Genomic DNA, 22,030 nt, shown 5'->3' with positions numbered 1-22,030 from the left:
CCCTCCCTCCATGGTTGTGGGATGGGATGATTTTGAGGGTTTAGGGAGCATGAAGAGGGTGGTTATATATAAGCTTTTAGGTTTGGCCTTAACGAATAAAGGGCAAGATTATAGTGGTACTTGTAGACGTCCACTATAAATAAATAATTCTAATAAAATTATATAATCTAACAATGTCATCTTCACTCATATCCTAATTTGGATAAGAATGTTGATGAAATAATTCATGTAGGCCCATTCAAATTACACATTTTTGGACATGATAAAAGCAAGTGAGCTTTGTAATCTTGCCCCCACCTCATTGAGTTTCATCACATGATGTGTTCATCGAGATTTTATATATGCGTGGCAGTCGCTTGATCACGTATCTCACTTAGTAGTTGAAATCATCAATAGTATTATTGGTATGTAATGTATAAACAAGTTTCATACTATGTAAAGGAAAACAAATCAATGGGAAGCTAAGAGGCTATCACATTCTTTATACACGATCAAGTAGAGAATACACCAATGGCCATACGAATCTAGACAACATCAATCTTAAAGCATATGCCATGTTTTAAGATTTCATTTAGTTGTATAGCATGCGATTTCATTTAGTTGTAGTAAGTGCATTATGAAAAGAAAAAACTCTAGTGTCGGTGCACTCATTTGATTATAATAATTTATTTTTTATTTAGTTATAAAAAACTATTAATCAAAATTTAAATACTTTAATTTAATTATCCTAAATGCATTTGTTTTTTTTTTTTAATAAATGGCAAGTGGCCCACGCGTTAAATCATTAGAATGGATGGACAAAGATTTATTTGGTTTTAAATAAAATAGGCCACTGGCCCTTGTGATTTAAATAATGGCTCCATATGAAAAAAAAAAAAAAAAAGAAACGAATTAAATAAATTTAGTTGAGTAAAAATTGTTTGAATAAGTATGATCTGTCTCCCCCCCCCCCCCCACACACACACACACACACATTCAAATGACCTTTCTATCCCCCTTTTTTTAAAATTTTTAAAATTTTTTTTATTTAGTTTTATTTTTAAATTAATTCTCTTTATTAATTTTTCATTAATACTTATATATATTTTTTAATTTTATTTTAAAATTATTTTTTCATTAATACATATATATTTTTAAATTTTTATTTAGTTTTATTTTTTTAATTAATTTTATTTATTATTTTTTCATTAATACATATATATATATATATATATATATATATTAATTTTTATTTAGTTTTATTTTTTAACTAATTTTGTTTATTATTTATCATTAATACTTATATATTTTTTAATTTTATTTAATTTTTATTTAGTTTTATTTTTATAATTAATTTTGTTTATTATTTTTTCATTAATACATATATATATTTTTTAAATTTTATTAAATTTTTATTTAATTTTATTTCTTTAATCAATTTTGTTTATTATTTTTTTATCAATTTTTTTCATTTTATATAATTTTTAATATATGTCAGAATCTCTTCCTTCCTTTAAATTATTTTCCTAATTCGACACTTAAATTACCCTCATCCAACTCTTGACACATGTCAGAACCTTTTCTCCCTTTAAATCATCTCTCCCTCCAACCCTTACACATAACACATGTCAGAATTGTTGGAACCCCAAGGTTGTTTTGGTGTGATCAATAAGTTAAGTTAGGTCATGTGTGTTTTTAACCTTGTGTCTAAGTGGGTAGGAGCTTAGGAGCGCAGGTAGTCAAGCGGAAGACCTAGCTAGCGAGAAGGACGGCACGCGGTGCGTCCGAGGGACGAGGCGCTGCGGAAGAGTACACCGGCGGACGAGAAGAAAGCGTGTGATGGTTCCGAGGGACGAGAAGTCGGAGCGGAAGATTGCTCGAGGAGCAAGAGACGCAGCTAGCGAGAAAGTCGGCACGGGGTGCAACCGAGGGACGAAGACTGCGGATGAGTACGCTAGCGGACAAGAAGGAAGCACACGACGATTCCGAGGGACGAGAAGCCGGAGTGGAAGCCTGCTTGAGAAGACCTGAAATTGGATTCGGGTGAGCCCTATTCCGTATGGCAGAGATCATCCAATCAAGAGGAAGACTCGAATTGAGGCTAACAGAACCGGAGTAGAAGGCCCAGACCAGAAAGTCAACTTGGTTGACTTAGGGGTCCGGGTGCTCGGATCCATTCCGGGCGCCCGGAGTTGGAAATTATCTAGACCGCGGTCAATCCGCGATCCGTGCGTAGGGGATAAAATTTTATCCCCCCAGGGCACCTGGAACCCTTCGGGACACCCCGACCAAGGCTATAAATACAGCCTTGGTCCAGAAACTTTACATCAACACAAGCAATTCATTTCCAAACACTTGTACGCCTTCTTTAGAGTTTAGCTTTCTTATTTGTGCGCTTCATTGCTGTAAGAGGCTTCTCCGCCTGAAAGAGATATTCTAGTGCATTCCACTCCTTGGATTAACAACTTCCCCGGTTGTAACCAATAAACATCATGTGCCTCTTCTTTTCTGTTTATTGCTTTTTCTATTTTATGCAAGTGTTAGTTTAAGAAAAGTCGAGAAGGGTTGCGCTTTTATATTTTGTAGGCTATTCAACCCCCCTTCTAGCCAACCCCAGCGGTCCAACAAGTGGTATCAAAGCCGAGGCATTTTGGAGGACTAACCGTTGAACGAAGCAACGAAATAATGGCCGGACCAAGCATCTACCCGCCGAAGTTCGAAGGGGAATTCGCTAGCTGGAAAAAGTGAATGCAGGTATTTTTTAAAACCGATTTTGATTTAATGTTAATTATGGAATTCGATTTTATAGCACCGGAAGGTAAGGAGAAATACCACTGGATGAAAAAGGAGCAGGCCGACTACGTGGCAAATGGCAAAGCAGAGTACCATATGCTAAGCGTTCTCCCGCCACAAGAAGTCAACCGAATCGACAACTACGACTCCGCAAAGGAACTTTGGGAGAAGTTTCTTGAGTTGCATGAAGGAACGCCTGAAGCCAAGCTCGCTAGACGGGATCTACTTCGTAATCAGCTCACCAGCCTGCAACTTGGGGAAGACGAGACAGTTGAGCATCTGCACTCGAGAATTAAAGAAATCATCACCGAAATTTTGAATCTTGGAGAAAATGTAAGTAACCAAGATTCGCTCAGATACGCACTAAACTCTTTTCCTAGAAATACAAAATGGCATCATTAGTAGATGTCTTTTACATTTTGAAAGATTTAGAAAAAATTACATTGGAAGAATTATTCTCGACATTTGAAGTGGATGAATCAAGATGTGCAGGTACGAAGGAGCCCAAGAACAACTTTGCCCTCAAAGCATTGAGAGACGAACCTGAGTCGGAGTCTTCTCTCGATGACGAGGAAATGGTAATGATGGTAAGATGATTCAAGAATCTTTGTAAGTCTAGAAAAACTAACCATCCACAGGGTAGAAAGAAAAGGACCATCCGCTGCTACCATTGCGATGAAGAAGGGCACGTCAAGGATAACTGCCCCAAGCTAAAGAACAAGGACAATGATAAAGGTAAGAAGTCTGTCCAAAAACGCAAGGCATTAAAAGCAACGTGGGATGATACCTCGTCTAAATTAGTAGTCGAAACCTTCTCTGGACTTGCGCTAATGGCAAGTCATCAAGACAACGACTACGAGTCAAGCTCTTCTGAAATGAGCATCGAGTGCATCGATGAAGGGGGAGCCACGTCGGAAGATAGCAGCAGTTCATGGGGAGAAACGGACAACGAGATCGACAAGGTAAGTCAGGGACGATCTCTTCCTCCCTATAAACTATTTAAGTTTATTAAATTGTTAACTAAGGATTGTTGTAAATTAGAAAAAGAAATTAAGAATTTAAAAATAATATTAGCTAAATCTTGCCCAATAGAAGAATTCGACATAATTAAATTAGAAAAAGAAAAATTAAAAGTAGAAAATGATAATTTAAAAGTGCAAGTAAATAATTTGAAAAACCATGCATGCTCGTCTAATACCAATGTTAGAAAATTTAACAATTTAAATTGGTATTTTAGATACCATAAGGGACAAATTAGAAACATTTCAAAGAAATATGTCCCTAAGAAATTCTTAGTTAATCCAGTTGGCTGGAATGTATATTGGATTCCTAAGTCTTGCCTAATCTAAATTTTAATCGGATCTAGAGCTTTCAGTGAGAAAATTAAACAGTGATTTTCTTTATGAGGCTTTGTCTAAGGAACTGGTTGTTGCTCCAATAACCAAGAAGGCCTAGTGCCTCGCCACGACCTAGAAGCTAAAATATTGAAATAAAATGTTTAATTAACTTTCTGATAAAACATTAAGGTTGAAATTTAATAATGCTTTAAAAAAGTCTTTTAAACATTTTCTTTACTTTGAAATTTTTTTGTGTGTAAAACTTTTACTTAGAAAAATAAGTTAAAAGTTCTTCTAAAATTAAATATTTCTTTTTACTTACAAAAATTTGTTCAAGAATATTTTTACAAAATTTTCAAAGTCAGAATTTTTTAAAAAATGTTTCTTACTTAAAGCTGGACCTAGAAAATTTTCTTACTTAGTTTTTAGTTAGAAATCTTTTAATTTAGAACATTTTTTTCTTTTATTGTAAATTTTTTTAAAGTTACAAATTTTTTCCTTAGAGTTTTTTTGAACCCCAATTTTTATGTGATCAAAGGGGGAGAAAGAAAAGTGTAAGTCTAGGGGAAGGTAGACCAAAATTTAAATTTTCTATCTTTTTGCACTTTATTGCAAAATTAGTTAGTTTTTTTTTACGTCTATTTACCCTAGCTTAACTTGGATTGCTCACATCAAAAAGGGGGAGATTGTTGTAACCCCAAAGTTGTTTTAGTGTGATCAACAAGTTAAGTTAGGTCCTGTGTGTTTTTAACCTTGTGTCTAAGTGTGCAGGAGCTTAGGATCACAGGTAGTCGAGCGGGAGACGCAGCTAGCGAGAAGAACGGCACGCGGTGCGCCCGAGGGGTGAGGCGTTGCAGAAGAGTACACCAGCGGACGAGAAGGAAGCGTGCAGTGGTTCCAAGGGACGAAAAGCCGGAGCAGAAGATTGCTCGAGGAGCGAGAGACGCAGCTAGTGAGAAGGTCGGCACAGGGTGCGACCGAGGGACGAAAACTGCAGATGAGTACGCTGGCGGACGAGAAGGAAGCACGCGACAATTCTGAGGGACGAGAAGCCAGAGCGGAACCCTGCTCGAGAAGACCGGAAGTTGGGTTCGGGTGAACCTTATTCCTGTAATGCTCGAAAATTCTCAAATAAATTTTAGAAATATTCCATTATTTTTATGGAATTTTTGGAATAGCAGAAGTAGCAAAATTAAATAAAAACATAAAATAGCCTAAGCGGTAATTGAACCCGGGACCCATTAGACCCTACAATTTATAGATGACCTTAGTAACCAGGGGGCCCCAGCAGGGGTGTGCTGAAAGAAGAGGAGAGAAATTATATTTATGATTTAGTTGGGTTAATCACTTAATATAAATAGGAAATTTAAGTGGGGAATTATTATTTTGATCGACAACTTCTCTTTTCCCTCACCCTCACCCGCCGCCCCTCCCTCTTCCTCACCCTCTCGGCACACCAAGCCCAGTAAAACCTAGGGTTCCATCCCTAGGGTCGTAGGAGCACCTTCCGGTGACAACTTTGACACGAGGACGCTCCTCTCCGGGAGAATAATGTGTTGACGTAAGAAGATCACTGAAGAGATCTTCTTTTCCGGAAACCTAGCGATCGAATTTGTAAGAAAACTAGCGCAGGATGTAAGTAACCCCTCACCTGCAGTATAAGTAGCTAATCGTATGTTTCTATATTCTTAGTTCAGCCATATGCAGAGTTAGAGCACACCAAGTGCTCGATAAAATGACTAGTATAGTTATATGCCGCAGTGGGCATTTTAATAGATCAGTTAAATGCCATAGGAGCATTTTTAAATAGCATACTTAGTCTTGCTTCAGTTTATATGAGACTACGATCCAATGGGTGGGCTCCCGTAGTCGTCTCTAGGTTCAGACAACCTAGCTCTAGGTTCAGATAACCTAGTAAGAGCAAGATAAGATAAATCAGTCTATGAACAGTATTTTACTTTTATCAGTGGCACTGTACTGGACTCTCAGTTGTCCTTGGGTTGGACTCCCATAGTCGTCCCTAGGTTTAGATAACCTAGTAAACCCTACTGGATTTGGGACTAGCTACCTTGGGTCTAGTTAGGGATGCACGTATAGCAAGTACAGTTGCCGGGCCCATCAGCAGCATGATTATTATTTTTATCTATTATGAAAGTAGTTTTCAAAGCTTCACAACTCAGTTAGGTAAATACACTTCAACTTCAGCATTAACCTAACATAAGTTTTAGCTTAGCTTAGGTATCGATTTAGTTTCCTTGATGATACAACAGTTAGTTTTATGTTCAGTATTTGATTGTCATGACTTACATGTCCATATGCCATGTTTTTAGCATTTTCAGTATGATCATCAGCATGTATTCAAATAGTATCTTTAAAAAAAACATGATTTCATGGAATGCATGTTTTGTGAGGTAGATGGTTCTTACTAAGCTCCCTAGCTTATAGTTTCCTTTTCCTTATACTGTAGATAAAGATAAAGGGAAGATGGATTAGCGCAGGCTGGAGGGCAATGCGATAAGATGTGTGTGAGAAGGAACCTGGAATAAAGATTTTTGGGAACTAGCAAATTTAAAAACTTAGTATTTCCTTATAACTAAAATCCATGATGAAGCAATGCCAACTGCATCAGATTCTTTCCTACTTTGACAAACACACTCATAATAGCATTAAATAGAAAGTTGACCACAAAAGCTTCAGCAACGCCTACTTTATACATGAAAATGCATCAATCAATGAACTTGCCACAAATGAAAACAATATGAGGCATGCATGATAGCAAGGATACACTTTCCAGCATCTGAAGGAAGAAGTCTCATTTCAGTGACTTTTGACAATTCCAAATCATCATTACTTTCTGAATCTGAGCTATCAGACTCTTCATCTTCGTCACCTATCTCGATCTGATGAAGAATCCAGCAAACAGTACATAAGCAATAAAGCAAAAAACAGCACAGGAGCCATCAGCCAATCTGACTATCCTCAATGGTGTAACTCAAATTTGCCCCTCAAATAATTCAAATCCTTCAGGACATTATTACTATAAAGGACCATTCTCAGCTAGTAATCACCAACTCAAATAGGCAACCTCAAGCACCAACATGTAGCTATCCAAGAAACAGCTCACCGGTAGCCCCTTAATTCATGCTTAGAAAAATCAAGTCAGAGGCAACAAAAGTTCAAGTTTACCAATCAGTGAGGGAAAATAGCGCATTATCGAGCACCACAATGAATTCTCCAAAAAAAACACAGAAAGCTTTCTAATGTTCAAGATAAACAAAAAAGAAAAAAAAGTTACGTTTTGTAATTTTGATCCTTTGGATTCAATAGAAGTTCAGGTAGAACCGCCCCAAACTCAGTCATAGATCAAATACCTGAGTATAGATGCAAGGAAAGGGGTAGGTCTCTAGGCCCCTTCACACAGTGTGGAGGGACAACGACAAGAAATCCACCGCATACCCTTTCCCTTTGTCGGCGTCGCTCAGCCAAATCACCCTCCTGCAAGATCCACTCACATCTGAGAGAAGACAAGAAGCAAGAAACTGAGTGAGCGTGACACTGATACCTTGAGGTGACGTAGAGAGTTCCAGGCGACTCCGTGGGTCGGGAATCGAGGGTGACGGCGATGCCAGGCTCAACATGCATCAACTCCTCGCCGTCGTCGGATTCCAGCAGGGGTCGCCCATCGTCGTCGATGACGCGACCATCGAAGTGCAGCAGCCCTAAACCCATAGCGAGAGTATCTTAGGGTTCCCAGGACACAATGCCCCTTTTTAATCTAGCACAGAGAGCTCAAAGGCCTTCTTCAGAAGGCCTCTCCGGTGCTTGGAAAAGGTCACCTGCCGGCTGGCCAAGTTCTCTATCCTCCTCATCTATGTCTTCAGCCTCACCATGTCGACCGATTAGTTGATAACACACCTGGAGGTAGCGTCGAATCCTACTGCGAGCAGCAAAATCAGCGAGCAAGGAGCTCCGATCAGTCCTGGCCACGCGAGGATCGACAAGGAGGGATCAAATCAGAAGAAGGAGATGAGGAATCGAGGTTACCAGATATGGGATCGAGAAAGAGTGGAGGAGGGTGACTTCTAGCGACCCGACGATGACTCCAAGCCACACAGGCAGCCTCTTCTCACCCAAAGGGAGGAGTTGGAGGAGATGCGATGTGGTTGGACGGAGAAGCAAGGACGTCCTGTGTTGATCCTGATCGGGAGAGGAAGGGGCGTCGATCTAGGAAGGGGAAGAGGGAGATGAGGTGACGGTATACGGTGGATGGCGCGATATAGGTTTAGGTTTAGAGGGAAAAGTGAAGTGTTGCAAATTTCGACTAAGTATTGGTGGGAAAATTATATTATTTTATTTTATCATAGACACCGGGTTTTAAAAACCGCTGTTAAAATCAGTGTCTATTAACAAAAAAAAGATGCTCATAGACATCGGCTTAAAAATCGATGTCTATGAGCGAAAATATGCGCTTATAGACACCGGTTTTTGGAAAAACCCGGTGTAAAATACTCAAAGACATCGATTTTTGCTTAAAACCGTTGTTGTTCCACCGATGTCTATGAGGGTTTTTCTTGTAATGATTTACACAGATCACCAGAGTCTGAAGTATTTCTTCACTCAGAAAGATCTAAACATGAGACAACGGAGATGGCTTGAGTTAGTCAAAGACTATGATTGTGAAATCCTCTACCATCCAGGGAAGGCGAACAAGGTGGCAGATGCACTAAGTAGAAAATCTTACGCAACTCTATTGTCCTTATCTGCCATGTCCCAACCCCTACGGAAGGAAGTAGTAAATTTTGGGCTAGAAATTATTACTGGGCAACTCTCCACTTTGACACTAGTGTCAACCTTGCTTGACAATATACAGAAAGGGTAGGATGAAGATCCTAATATTCAGAAGATCAAGCAGGGAATACAAGAAGGAGAAAATGGAGAGTTTCGAATAACAGACCGTGGGATGCTATATTATGGTAATCGTCTTTGTGTCCCTAATCAATAAGAACTGCGAAAGAAAATTCTAAATGAAACCCATAAAACACCCTATGCAATTCATCCTGGTTCCACCAAGATGTACCAAGATTTAAAGGAACGTTTTTGGTGGTCTGGAATGAAGAGAGATGTTGCTAGATACATCAGTACCTGTCTGATGTGTCAATGGGTTAAAGCAGAACATCAGAGACCGGGCGAAGTTCTGCAGCCTATCCAGATCCCAGAGTGGAAGTAGGAGGATATATCTATGGATTTTATAGTAGAATTACCTAGAACTACGAACGGTTATGATGCTATCTAGGTAATAGTAGACAGATTGACCAAGTCTGCTCATTTCCTAACAATCAAAACATCCTACTCTATTGAGCAGTTAGCACAATTGTATGTGAAAGAGGTCATCAGATTGCATGGAGTTCCCAAAACCATAATTTCTGATAGAGATGGTCGTTTTACTTCACACTTCTGGGAGTGTGATCAGAGAGCTCTTGGCACTAAGTTACGATTCAGCACTACATTTCATCCTCAAACTGACCGGCAAACAGAGCAGGTGAACCAAGTTTTGGAGGATATGCTACGGGCTTGTGCCTTAGATTTCAAAGGCAGCTGGTGTCGATACCTATGCTTAGTAGAATTCGCATACAATCGGAATGACACCCTACGAGGCTCTATATGGGAGGAGATGTAGATCTCCTATCTGTTGGTATGAAGGTGGTGAAAAGAAAGAAATGGGACTCCAGATAGACCTTATCGAAGACACCACCAGGGTCATTCAGAACATTCGCCAGAGAATAGAAACTGCTCAGTACCGGCAGAAGAGCTATGCAAATGTGCGACGAAGACCGCTAGAATTTGAGGTCGAGGATTCAGTATTCCTCAAAGTAGCTCCTATGAAAGGAGTGATGCGGTTTGGGAAGAAAGGAAAGTTGAGTCCACGATATGTGGGGTCATACTTGATCACCAAAAAAGTTGGCAAGGTAGCTTATGAGTTGGAACTACCTCAGGAAATGTCAGCTGTTCATAATGTATTTCATGTCTCAATGCTGAAGAAGCATGTTTCCAATGCAAACCAAGCGATTGAACCACAGATGGTACAAGTTCAAGAGGATCTCAGTTATGAAAGTCGACCTATTCAAATAATAGATAGAAAAGTTAAGAAATTGAGAAACAAAGAGATACCGTTAGTAAAAGTGTTGTGGCAAAATCAACAGTATGAAGAAGCAACGTGGGAACACGAGAATGATATGAGACAGAAGTAACCACAATTGTTCTAAGTTCGAGGACAAACTTTTTATAAGGTATGGGGAATTGTAACACCCATAAATTTTCTCTATTTAAATACAGCAAAAAGAAGTAGAAGAAGCGATAAAAGAAATAAAAATAGATTAATAAATGGCCTTGGGTTAGGATTGAACCCAAGACCCCTTAGTTATGATTAGAGCTGTCAAACGAGTCAACCCGTGGCAGGGCGGGTCGACCAGTGGCGGGTTAACCATTTGGCGGGGCGGAGCGGGCCAACCCGCCAACTTGGCGGGTTGGGAAATTTCCAACCCAACCCATTGTAAGGCGGGTTGCGGGTTTGGCGGGCCAACCCGCGGGCCCATCAAATTTTTTTAAAAAAATTTAAAAATATTTCATATCTTCAACATTTTACTTCGAAAAAGTTTTCTACAATTAAATGTATACATAAACATGTATTTTAAATATAAATGAACACAAACGAATATTTATGTTGGATGAAAAGTACTATTTTTATTTCAAAATTATAACAAAGAAAGATAATAAATTACCCTAAAACTTAGCTTACATGTGTTTTTCAACCCGCGGGCCAACCCAAGCCCGAGCGGGCCGACCCGCACGGGTTGCGGGCCTAGGCGGGTCGGCCCACGGCGGACTTGGGTTGATTAAAATTCCAACCCAACCCACTTAAATTGTTTGGTAGAGCGGGCCAACCCGACGGGCCCAACCCAAATTGACGGCTCTAGTTATGATTGGTTAAAGTTGCCACTAGGGTGGTGGTAAAGCATCACATTGAAAATAGGAAACAATTGATTATAAGTATATTTTATGTGAAAAGATGCTTCAACTTCCACCTAGTATAAAAGGGAAAGAAAAAGATGAAAATCTAGCCTTTCATCTCCTCTTCTTTCCCTAGCCGAATTTTTCCCTTCTCCTTCTTCTTCTCTTTGATATTTCGGCCAAGAAAGCTAGGGCTCCAAATCTTGAAGTTTTTCAAGATTAGGATCTAAGGAGAGGGTTTCTCTCAAGGAAGTAGTACACACGGGGAAGGTGTCTTGGGGATTAAAGTGTTCAAGAGGGGATTTATCTTCCCTACACCCTAGAAGAGTAAGATTTAGCGAAAGGATGTAAGTACTTCTCACCTGCGATATAAGTTGCTTCGTCGATACATGTTGTAGTATGTATCTATGCAAGTTAAAAGAAGAATCATGCCATGATATGTTTTATGTATGTTAAAGGGCATAGATGTATGATTGTAAAATGCCCTCTAAAGTTTTGGGACTAAGAGCACGTTTGGAGTATTTGATTACCTTCCCATTAAGTTTTGGGACTAAGAAGCATAATCAAGTGCTCCAAGGTGCTTCCCTATAAGTGTGAGGGATTAAGTGCACACAAGGTGTTTGTTGAAATGTCAAGTTAGTGCAAGTATAAGAAAGAAGTATTAAAAGAAAGTATTTTACTTTAAGATGCATGTACCGGACACAAGGTCCATGGGTGGGCTCCTAGATCGCCCCTAGGCCCCTAGATCACCTAGTAGTACCTTAAGAGGGTCGGGATTATGGTTTTCATTACTTGTTTTCAATGCAAGCATGATTTTATATTGACGTCTCATGATAATCCTATTTAAAATTGTTGATGATTGCATAATGAGTCTATTTGAAAATACATACCATGTACATATTTCCAAATTACGGGTTTTAGCATGAGTAATTATTGAGTGCATGTTTTATGTTCCTTCAAGCAGTTTTTCAAAGCATGTTTTCCTTTTTTAATGCATTGTTTTGTGAGTAGATGGTACCTACTAAGCGTTTGCTTATAGATTACTTTTCCTATACTGCAGATAAAGGTAAAGGAAAGCTCGAGTAAGGAGGGGCAGCAGGAGCAATGTTTGCTGGTGTGTGTGACGGAACAGTGGGAAGTGATCTTGGAACTTGCTAGTGCATGAACATGTTAAATTTTAGTACTGATGGACCTATTGTCTTACTTCGCTTAGTATAAAAATGCTATTAAGAGTTGTGTATGGAGAAATTGACAGTTTGTTGGTAATTAGCATGTCAAAGACTCTTCCTAAAGAGATGGGAGAGTACGGTAAACCAAGGAGTACAAAGGGGGGAAACAACCTCCTTTGTAGTGCTAGGCGTGACCCCTGCACGGCCCGTGACACGGCCGTGTGGATTCACACGGTCATCATCTGCCCCCTCTCGGCCTGGGTGACATGGTCGTGTGGATTCACACGGCCATCACCAGCTCCTTCTCGGCCAGGGTGACATGGCCATGTAGTTTCACACGGCCGTGCACCTCTTCCTGTCGGCCGTAGTGACACGGTCGTGTGGCTTCACACGGTCGCGCATCACTTTTGGTCTCGGTCAAGGTGACACGGCTGTGTGAAGCACACGGTCGTGCACCTCTTCTTCTCGGGTAAGATGACACAGCCGTGTAGCTTCACACGGTCGTGCACCCCTTTGTCACAGCCGAGGTGACACGGTCGTGTGAGCCACACGGGCGTGCCCCTCTTCCTCACTGCTCAGGTGACACGGTCGTGTGGAAGCCACACAGCCGTGCCCTGCTCCAGCAAGGGAGGCCTTACACGGTTGTGTGGTACACACGGCCGTGCCCAAACTTGGGTCTGGAAAGGTCACACGGTCGGTCATCACCATACGACCATAGCATGCCCCTTCACGAGTAGGGCCACAGGGCTGGTTAGGTTCACACGGTTTAGACCCCTTCGCAACTATAGAGTACCTCTCAGCTTTGTTTTGCTCCAAACCATGGTTTAACAGTCAAACAAATTCAGATTAGATTTCTGAATCGAACGATGTGCAAATTACAATGTCTTTGGAAGGTATGAAAAGAGTAATGTCCGTGCCCGAAGTTAGGGTCTCATAGAGGCGGTCGTTACATAAATGAACAAAGTATCAATGAATTTTTATCTCTTTGCATATCAGCCATCAAAGCACAAATTTAGTTATATTTGTTTAGATCTTAAACTTAAATTAGTGGTTTTATAGGAAAGATTAGTTTTGTATTATGATGTTTTAATTCCATGATTCTTCTTCTCTTAATCCTATTAATATTATACAAAAAAACTAAAACCATTTATATGAAATCTATAAAGATTATAGTATAAAATATGGATTATAAACTAATATATCTGAAACACAAAATATTAGTACTATTAGTAATTTAAAACTCACAAAAACATAATTTTTATTAAATGAACTGGCGAAATGTTTATGAAAATACTCGTGTTACAGAAAAAACTTAAAATTTATTTTGACTTTTTTTTTATTTTAGTGAAATAGATAGCAAGTCAAATTTCAAAATTCTACATAGTGATAATAGAAGACTTAAAGTTTTCTCATCTTCTCATCATTGTAAAAGAAATTTTAGTTTGTCTTGTGTCAACTGTTATCGTAGAATAGACGTTTAGTTTTGGATGTAATATATTGAATGAATAACTATCTACTTTGTCTTTTGATTCTTTGGAAGCACAAACATAACTTGATGATTGGATAAGAGCTAAAAAAAGAATACAAGAAATGTAATTTTCAGATGACGAAGTAAAAGATATTGATATCAAAGGAACAAACACTACAAAAACCAAAAATGGAAGTGAATAATAACGTCATTTCCTAAGGTAAAAAAGATAAAAGATAAAAAATAATAAAAAAAAATTTAATTATGTAAGCTTTGATTTCTCTATACTCTAAAGGATACTTAAACAATTTAAATAAGTGCATTCCTTTTTTATATATATTTTAAATATTTTTATAATTTTTAAATATTTTTAAAAAATAATAATAATAATCTTGAGACGATGCGAATCGTGAATCTTAATCGTCTTGAATGATTAAAGTTAAGGGTCGACCTTCCAATAATCGTTTAACCGATGATTTCGAACCGTAGTCGGATCTATCCTCACGATCACCCACCCCCATCACCTCCTCTCTTGCTGCCCGCTCAGTCACCCTCCACTTTGATTCACTTCCTTCCCTCTCGGCCCCACTCTCCATCCTCTGTCACCCTACCCCCATCGCCCTCTCCCACGGCCGCATCAAACTCTATCTCCCCTCTATCTGTGCCTCCAACGCCGTGCTAAATCTGCAGTCCTCTTTGTCACCGTTGCCTAAAAATATCATTGTCCTTAATTTCTCTTGTCCAAGTAGTCTTGTTCGATTGTCACCTTTAACATCACATTTATTTTTAAAAATCAATTGAAAATTAATTCCTAACCTAGATTTCCATTTACAATAATAAAAAAAAAAGTCATTATAATTTACTAATTACTTGTCTAGAATGCTGATGTACATATATTTATATTTATGCATATAAATTCTAAATATTGCAATTGAAAAATATCATTTCCCTTAATTTTTATTCACCACTTTTAAGTTTTCTTCAAGGTGAAGACTAAAATGGTGTGATTGACCTTCTCTTTGAGCAAGTGCTTAGAAACTGATGCACAATTAATGGTTCAAATACTCCACTTTCTCAAAAGAAGAAAATAGAAGGTGTCAACCTTTTTTCCTGAACAATGCCCTAAATTCATAGGCACATGAATAAAAGGTAACTTTAGCCCAATCTACTTGAATCTTTTATATATGTTAACAACTATGAATAAAGTCATCATTCCTTAGGGTTCTTATTCTTCAGCCAACAAATAACAACACTGTCATGTTATCCTTTTCTTAAAATAATCCGAGATTTATGTGATTATTCTCCTTTTCGTGAAATAATCCGAGATTTGTATGATTATTATTTGTTGCCTAAAATAATCTAAGCCTCTACTTTCTTTCTTTCTATAGATATCGACATCCAAGGAAGGGAAGTTCAACATGTGTCTCTGGCGACAAAAGGAAAAACAAGCCTTCCAAAGGAAATTCTCAGCGTTAACTCATTAGAACAGGCACAAACAATGAAACCAAGTGGAATAAGCTCTATGTTTGAGAAAGTTTCAAACTTGTCCACTATTCTGATACAACAAATGAGTCCACAGTTTATTCACTGCCAAGAATGTTCGTAACTTGCCTTAAACTTATCTAAATAGCTTGCAATCTTATACAGAATCATGTGGATGATTCGCTCTGCAAGAGTTCTGCGAGAGAGTCGGTAAAGCCGGGTATAGACACGAAACAATCAACAAATGATTTGGTGCTATTCACTATGGTTCTATCTACAGATGATTATACAGTGTTCTTCTAGTTATCTGTTGATGGAATCAATGAAGTGAAAATAGTTTAAGACGCCTAATCTTTCTGCGAGGTGATGGATATGAATCTGAGCTATGGCAGACTCAGGAGAGACCGACTCAGGAAGATTAGGAAGGCATTCGGGTAGATGCACGACATTGTCCCTTGAAGAATGAAAGAGAGAAAGAGCCGCGCGGCAAAAGACGAACCTGTTGATAAAATGACAAGAAATTATATAAAGGGAGTTTGCTAATACTCATGTTTGTAGCAGCAAAAATATGGTGAAATTTATGATCTTAGATTCCCTTGTAGTCGTTATATATTGAGCATCACATTTAGACAATGAGTCTCCCAGACTGAAAGAGCTCATTGTTTCTTTTTCATTGCAAAGAAAGGAGTTTAAATATAGTAATTAAGAGATGTTGTTGGAAATTGGCAGAAAAATAGAAATTGCAGATACCTGATAATCAGTCGTCGTAGAAATGGATCAGTTAATACTTGGGCCCAAACCTGATCGAGGGAATTAGATGTACAGAGTGACACTTCCCATTCAGCTAGAGCAGAGGAAAGCAGGTTCTCGGCACCGCTGTATAAATCCTGAAAGTGAATATAAATCTATCAAGAGAAAGGATTTGTGGTGGATATGAAGAATGAACGTCAAGGTAACTTACAGCTTCAATATCTGGAGAAAGGCCAACTAAGTGGCAAAATGCCTGTAATGGAGCAGTTAGGAAATGGGTAAACTGGCTTCCACTCGAGATTGGATTAGTATCAGATACTGACATTGGTTTGTCATGTGAAAGAAGCAAGATGGATGCTTCTCCTCGTTCTGCGCCATGAACAATCTACACAGATTCGCCAACAAGCATTGAGCAAGAGATTGGATCAGGAATCACATACATGAAACAAAACCTATTAGCAATCATCTTCCAAATTATTAGAGTGATTGAATCAGCAGTTGGGAGGCAAATGCAAGACTTCCACAAATCTTAGATCTGGAAGGGTAAGTACAAATAGTCTTAGACTTGAAAAGGAGGGAATTTCATGATTATTGACAGCCCTTTAGCAAAGAAGTTGCTACGTAACCAAGGCTCATCATCATAATTAAGCAAATTTGAAGATCAGTAGAGGATGTATCACATAAGAAGAAGCACAAAAAAGTGCCTGTTTATAATTTTGAATCTTGAGTTGATCATAGCTAATACTGTCACCATACGCATGGGGAAACTTGAGAAAACTTCATGAGAAATGATAGATGCTTACGAATGCTCTCAGTTCAATTATCACAATCCAGTAAGCTAAATGTCCACTAAGCTTACCCTAGATAGTCAGATATCATGGCTCCTTGTTTATCTTGAATTGCTCAAATTTGAATAATTGTGCCAGTTCAATGTCAGTTTTGTGTCCATATCTTGTCATATAATACACCTGATTTATTTTAACAGATTGTTTGTTGATAATTAAATTATTTCCACTACTAGTCACTAATAGATGATTGCCAAAATTATCAAATATGAATACGAAAATATGTGTCAAAACACATAAGAGTCTACCTTAAATGCTTGGCTATTGTCACTGTCAATAATTAGGAAAAGTGGCTTTCGTGTAAATGGCACCAAATCTTCAGGATAAAGGTTGTTTGAACCTGGTATATAAGGAGGAATAATTAGATTATCCTACAAGCTTATGTCTTGCCCTCCATTAAAGGAAGATACAGTTCCGTCATTCCAATAAATAGCAACCCCGAATTAATCGAATGCGAGATTTGATGAAACATACTTCCTGCTCCCTGAGAACCTAAACATATATAGTGCCTTAAATTGTCGGTTGAGTTTGTCTTATTGGCAGAAGCAGGTTGAGACAATGAGCTGTCCCTTTCCCATGAAGAATGTGGAGCATAGTTGCCTTTTGAGGATCTTGACTTTCCATAGATATCTTTTTGAATAGGAACATTGAAATCTGGCTTTCCTGCAGATAGTTTGTTTGTGATCACATGAAAAGTTTAATTAACATAATACCAGCAGCGCAAGAGAGAAACCTGAAGCAGAAAGATAGATTAGCAAAATGCTGTCTGGATTCAGATCCTCAGATATTGTAGCTATTACCTGCACATAAGAAGGTTCATGGACTAAAAAATGGCAGACTAATGCGAGAAATCATACGTAGTTACATATATGGCACACTTGTAAATTTGCCATATATACAGAAAGGATTACTCTGAAAAGCTGCAAAGATCACTATTGAACTGAAAACACTCTAGTAAATTTCCAATCAACCAGTTCCTGTAATCTCTTCATACCACAAGAATTCTCAACCATAAGCACAGATTTGGCATTAAATATTAATCAATTGTGTTGAAACCCCATTATCGAATGTTTCTTTATATTCAAGATTTCTTATGATATTACTATAATATTATGCATAATTACAAAATTAAAATGTAGGAAAAAGAATTTAAATTAACCAGTATTAAGGGGTTGCCTTAGGCCTTGACGACTGCGCAATAAGCTGAACCCTATTAGCATGGACCTGAACCATATTTACTATGAGGCTAGGTTATCATCTGTAAGTGACAATCCAAATGTTACTAACAATATATCGTCGCATAGAGTTCAATGGATGACAATATCAATGCAGCCAAAACTAAACTGTTGGAAGAAACACATGTTGACAACAATGATGAATGAAACAGCAATAACTCTGGCTATTCTTCCTAGTTCCTACAAACATGCAATAGGAAAAATATGTAACGTATATGTCCTCTCTTTTTGAACATAGAACAACTCAATTGTTTATTATCTGTACAAATAGTAATACACGAAGAGAAGATGGTAACGGTTATAAAACTCTGAACACCAAAAATAAAAGAACTCCAATGCTGGACCAATAGCTATTGGATAAACAATTAATGCAATAAAGCGTGAAGAGAGTATAAATAGCCCACAAAGCCACTATACCATCAAACACTCACCGCTATCAAATGTGAGACAGAAGGACGATAAATAACTGCTTTACGGGGATTTGGAGGTAGATCTGGATCCATCATATCAGCAGCTAGGTTTATATCAATCAGTCCTGAGGCTCCACTCTGGTCACTGGAAGCACCATTTTGACACGGTTCCTTTATAGGAGGCTGGTAGGAGGATCCACTGGGTTCCCATTCCAAGCATTGCAGAATCCTGAAAGTGTCCAGAGTAAGTTCTGCGACCTTAACCTGCAAGGATAAATCAAATTACATGTATAAGTTAAGAGACTTTGGGACAGCTTGATAACCACATTGCAAGTGTCATGATAATGCTAACAATTCAATCCAAGAATCAAATACACAAGGAGGTGAGTTCTCACAGAGAAAATCCATGATCATTCAAAGAAAGCATAAAAAATCTACCGACCTCATTCCGGTGGTAGCAAGTCAATATAGCATCTTGCAACCTCAACACCCTAGTAGAGTGAAACCTTGCCACATATGGGAAAGAGGTTGGGTGAGCATCAAATAAAACGTTGTATCTCAAAGGCCTTGCAGTTTTAGAAGATGCATCAGCTTTAGAAAATCTGGAAATTTCTTGTGTCACTTGCTTCCATTCTTTGAAGTTCATTGCCTGGGAGTAAAAAAAATTCATTCAAAAAAGAGAGAATATACAGAAGTATCTGGTAAAATAGAATTAAGAAAAAAATTGTCGTATTGTCATAGGGCAAGATCTCCACCATGTTCCTTGCACCTGATTAACCTAATTTATATATTTGATTCACAACCAATATAATGTTCCAAATAAAACCAGTAAAATTAAAATGTACAAGAAGACAAATTCAACCTTGTAAGATTAGTTGTACATAAATTATACCATTTCTATTTCTTCTTTCTATGACTCATCAAGGATTGAAAGGAAAAATGTGGAGCGACACACACACTAGGGGAGTGAGGGCAACAATCCAGTTCCATTTATTTAGCCTGACCTGTTTTTCTGCCCTAGACTCCTGTTATAAAATGAGTGTGTGTAATCCTATGTGGTTCGCTATTCCAACAACTCTAATAAGAACATAAGCAAATCCTTGATGAACAATGTAAAACCTGTGCTTTCTTTCTTCAGTCTTGTCTGTTCTTGATTTATGCCTTCTTCCTCTTCAATTCTTGTTTCTCACTTCTTGAACACTAGGGGGGTGATCAACTTTAGAAATTACATAACATGACCATGAATACATTCCTAAAAGAGCAAGAAGAACCAAACAAAGATCATCAACTGGCAGGAAAAGAAACTAACAAGCAAAGGGATTAAGGAATCAAAATAATAGCCAGCTGAAATAGGCAACTATGTGAGTAAGTGCTAGTTTTTATCAAGAACCTCACCCAAACAATCTTTCACATGAAACTTAAAAGGCACCAATAATGTGTTATTTGCATCACCCTAACAAGACCCTTAGTGAGTTATGTTTCCACAGCATTCTCCCTGAATGATCATGAATAAACTCATGAACAAAGAAGTCAGGCGTGCAGAAAAAGACAATTTTTGGTCAAAATGATTCTAAATTGGCCAATTAATTTTATTTCTAAAAAGAAAAACTAATTGAGGATAACAGATACCAACAATCACGAGTTATGTGAATGTGAAAATTTCCCATTTGTGAATTCAAATCAAGCTTTTTGCGAAGCAATATGAAGACTCGATTTCAGAGACTGAGAATTAAAGGACATTGAACCATCATATTAGATGACTATTTTGATAGGAAAACATTAGTAATTGTCCATGAACGCTATTCCAGTTGGTCTAAAAAAAGAATGTATAAGCAGGAGTTGTCTCGATCAACTAAAAATTGGGAGTTGGGATGAAATTTTAAACAAGAATACAATGGAAAGGAGAATAAACAGCATAATAGCCCAACTTAAGTACCGGGAAGGCAGCCTTTGACTCTTCTACCAGAGCCCTAAACCGATCGGCGAGCTGCCTCACCTCATCATTCCGGTTCAACAGCAGTGCCACGATGAGAAACCGCACCAGGAACCTCAGTTCCTTGTACCTCAACCTAAGATCAGGCGCCGTCGCTGGCGCCCTCGCCGTCTCGAAATATCCCCTGCTCACAATCGCCTCGTAGAACACGTAGGCCTCGAAGAGGAAGCGAACCTCGCTGGTCCTCTGGTACTGCCCGTAGTAGAGCTGCCCGATCCGGGAGGCGACGTCGCCGATCTCCCAGCGCTGCAGCCCGCCCGCGACGAGCTCGCGGCGGCGCTGCTGCTGGAAGTGCCAGAGGAGGGTATAGGCCTTGAAGGACTTGCGGAAGTGGAGGAGGTGGAGCGGGCCGCGGGCGGAAGGCGGCAGGTCGCGGACGCGGGCGAACTTGCGGTCGGCGGCCTCCACCAGCGACCGGAACTCGGCAAGGGCTTCAGATGAGGAGGCCCCGTCTATCCCGTCGTCGTCAGCCATGGCAGCGGCGCCGGAGCGAAGGAGGTGAAGTGGTGGTCGAAATAGGAGAGAAGGAGGAGGATCAAAAAAGATACCTTTTTACCGGCGCCGGCGCGTCGTCAAAAAAGACACGAAAAAGGCAACGAATAGGTGGTGGCCCACTCCTCCTTCATATGCCCCGGAGTCCATCCATAATATAAATGGACGGTGGGCCCAGGCCCCAGGGGACAATCCCATAATATAAATATGATTTTTAATTAATTTCAATACTTTATATTATTTTATTTTTCTCCTGATTCACTTACCTACTCCCTTCTTTTATTAAAAAAAAAACATTTTTATTAGAAATTATTTTAAAGTGCTCTCTTTTATTTTTTAAATTTCAAAAACTTTTTTATTTTAATATTATTATAATAACTTTAAGTAAAATAAATATAATATAATTTAATAAATATTATTAAATTAATTTTGATCTATATATATATATATATATATATATATATATATATATATATATATATATGTGTATATATATATATATATATATATATTTGATATACTAAGCGATGCTTTGTGCACGACTCGTGAGTGACTCGTAGACGTGACGTTGTCAGTTTGATTTCTTTGTAAAAAAATATTTCATTTATTCTCTCTCCCTTTTGGCCTTCTTTTCAAAACATCATCGAGCGAAATTTCTCTCGTCGCTCTCTCTCTCGCGCCTTCCTTCTTCGTCGTCCGTCGGACCTCGCGCTCCTGCCGGGAAAGTAAAGTAAAGGCGTCGCTGCAAGCTACTTGGCTCACCGCTCTCTATCTCATCGCTCTCTCTCTCTCTCTCTAGTCTCTTCCTTCACCAACAACGCCACGTCTGACAGTTGTTGTTATGCTTACCACCTCTCTCTATTCTCGATCATAAGGATGACGTCTTTAATTCCTTTCATTTCATACCTAATGGTAATTCATTTCATTTTAATTTGTTATTCCCCACCGCGATCCGAACATATATTAGAAGGATTAATGTTATAATGTGCAAGGACGACGCCTGCTACAAACGTCTGCAGGTTGTAGCCACTTGGAAAGGTAGCTGCTACACGTTGTAGCAGCTACTTCG

General features: G+C 38.7%; 1 protein-coding gene and 1 pseudogene across 3 annotated transcripts; both read right to left on the bottom strand.

Annotated features, from left to right (window-relative positions):
* Positions 1-6,838: 6,838 nt before the first annotated feature.
* Positions 6,839-7,838, bottom strand: LOC122021749 (annotated as a pseudogene).
* Positions 7,839-15,249: 7,411 nt separating this feature from the next.
* LOC122020916 (protein SCAI homolog) lies at positions 15,250-21,084 on the bottom strand. 3 transcript variants are annotated; one of them, XM_042578959.1, is made up of 9 exons: positions 20,473-21,082; positions 18,919-19,125; positions 18,498-18,740; positions 17,565-17,631; positions 17,306-17,494; positions 17,080-17,171; positions 16,198-16,371; positions 15,987-16,123; positions 15,250-15,735 (listed from the first exon to the last, which is right to left on the bottom strand). In XM_042578959.1, exons 1-9 carry the CDS (start codon positions 20,941-20,943, stop codon positions 15,540-15,542), a joined length of 1,776 nt encoding a protein of 591 aa, XP_042434893.1. In that variant the 5' UTR covers positions 20,944-21,082; the 3' UTR covers positions 15,250-15,539. The 3 variants fall into 3 exon arrangements, 2 of the variants coding, with proteins under 2 accessions (XP_042434893.1, XP_042434892.1); XM_042578958.1 differs by having other exon boundaries at positions 15,253-15,735; positions 20,413-21,081; XR_006122368.1 differs by having other exon boundaries at positions 15,595-15,735; positions 15,987-16,112; positions 20,413-21,084.
* Positions 21,085-22,030: the final 946 nt, after the last annotated feature.

The sequence above is a fragment of the Zingiber officinale genome, chromosome 9A (assembly GCF_018446385.1).
Source record: "Zingiber officinale cultivar Zhangliang chromosome 9A, Zo_v1.1, whole genome shotgun sequence".
Classification (NCBI taxonomy): domain Eukaryota; kingdom Viridiplantae; phylum Streptophyta; class Magnoliopsida; order Zingiberales; family Zingiberaceae; genus Zingiber; species Zingiber officinale.
This window is presented reverse-complemented; position numbering and strand designations above follow the sequence as displayed.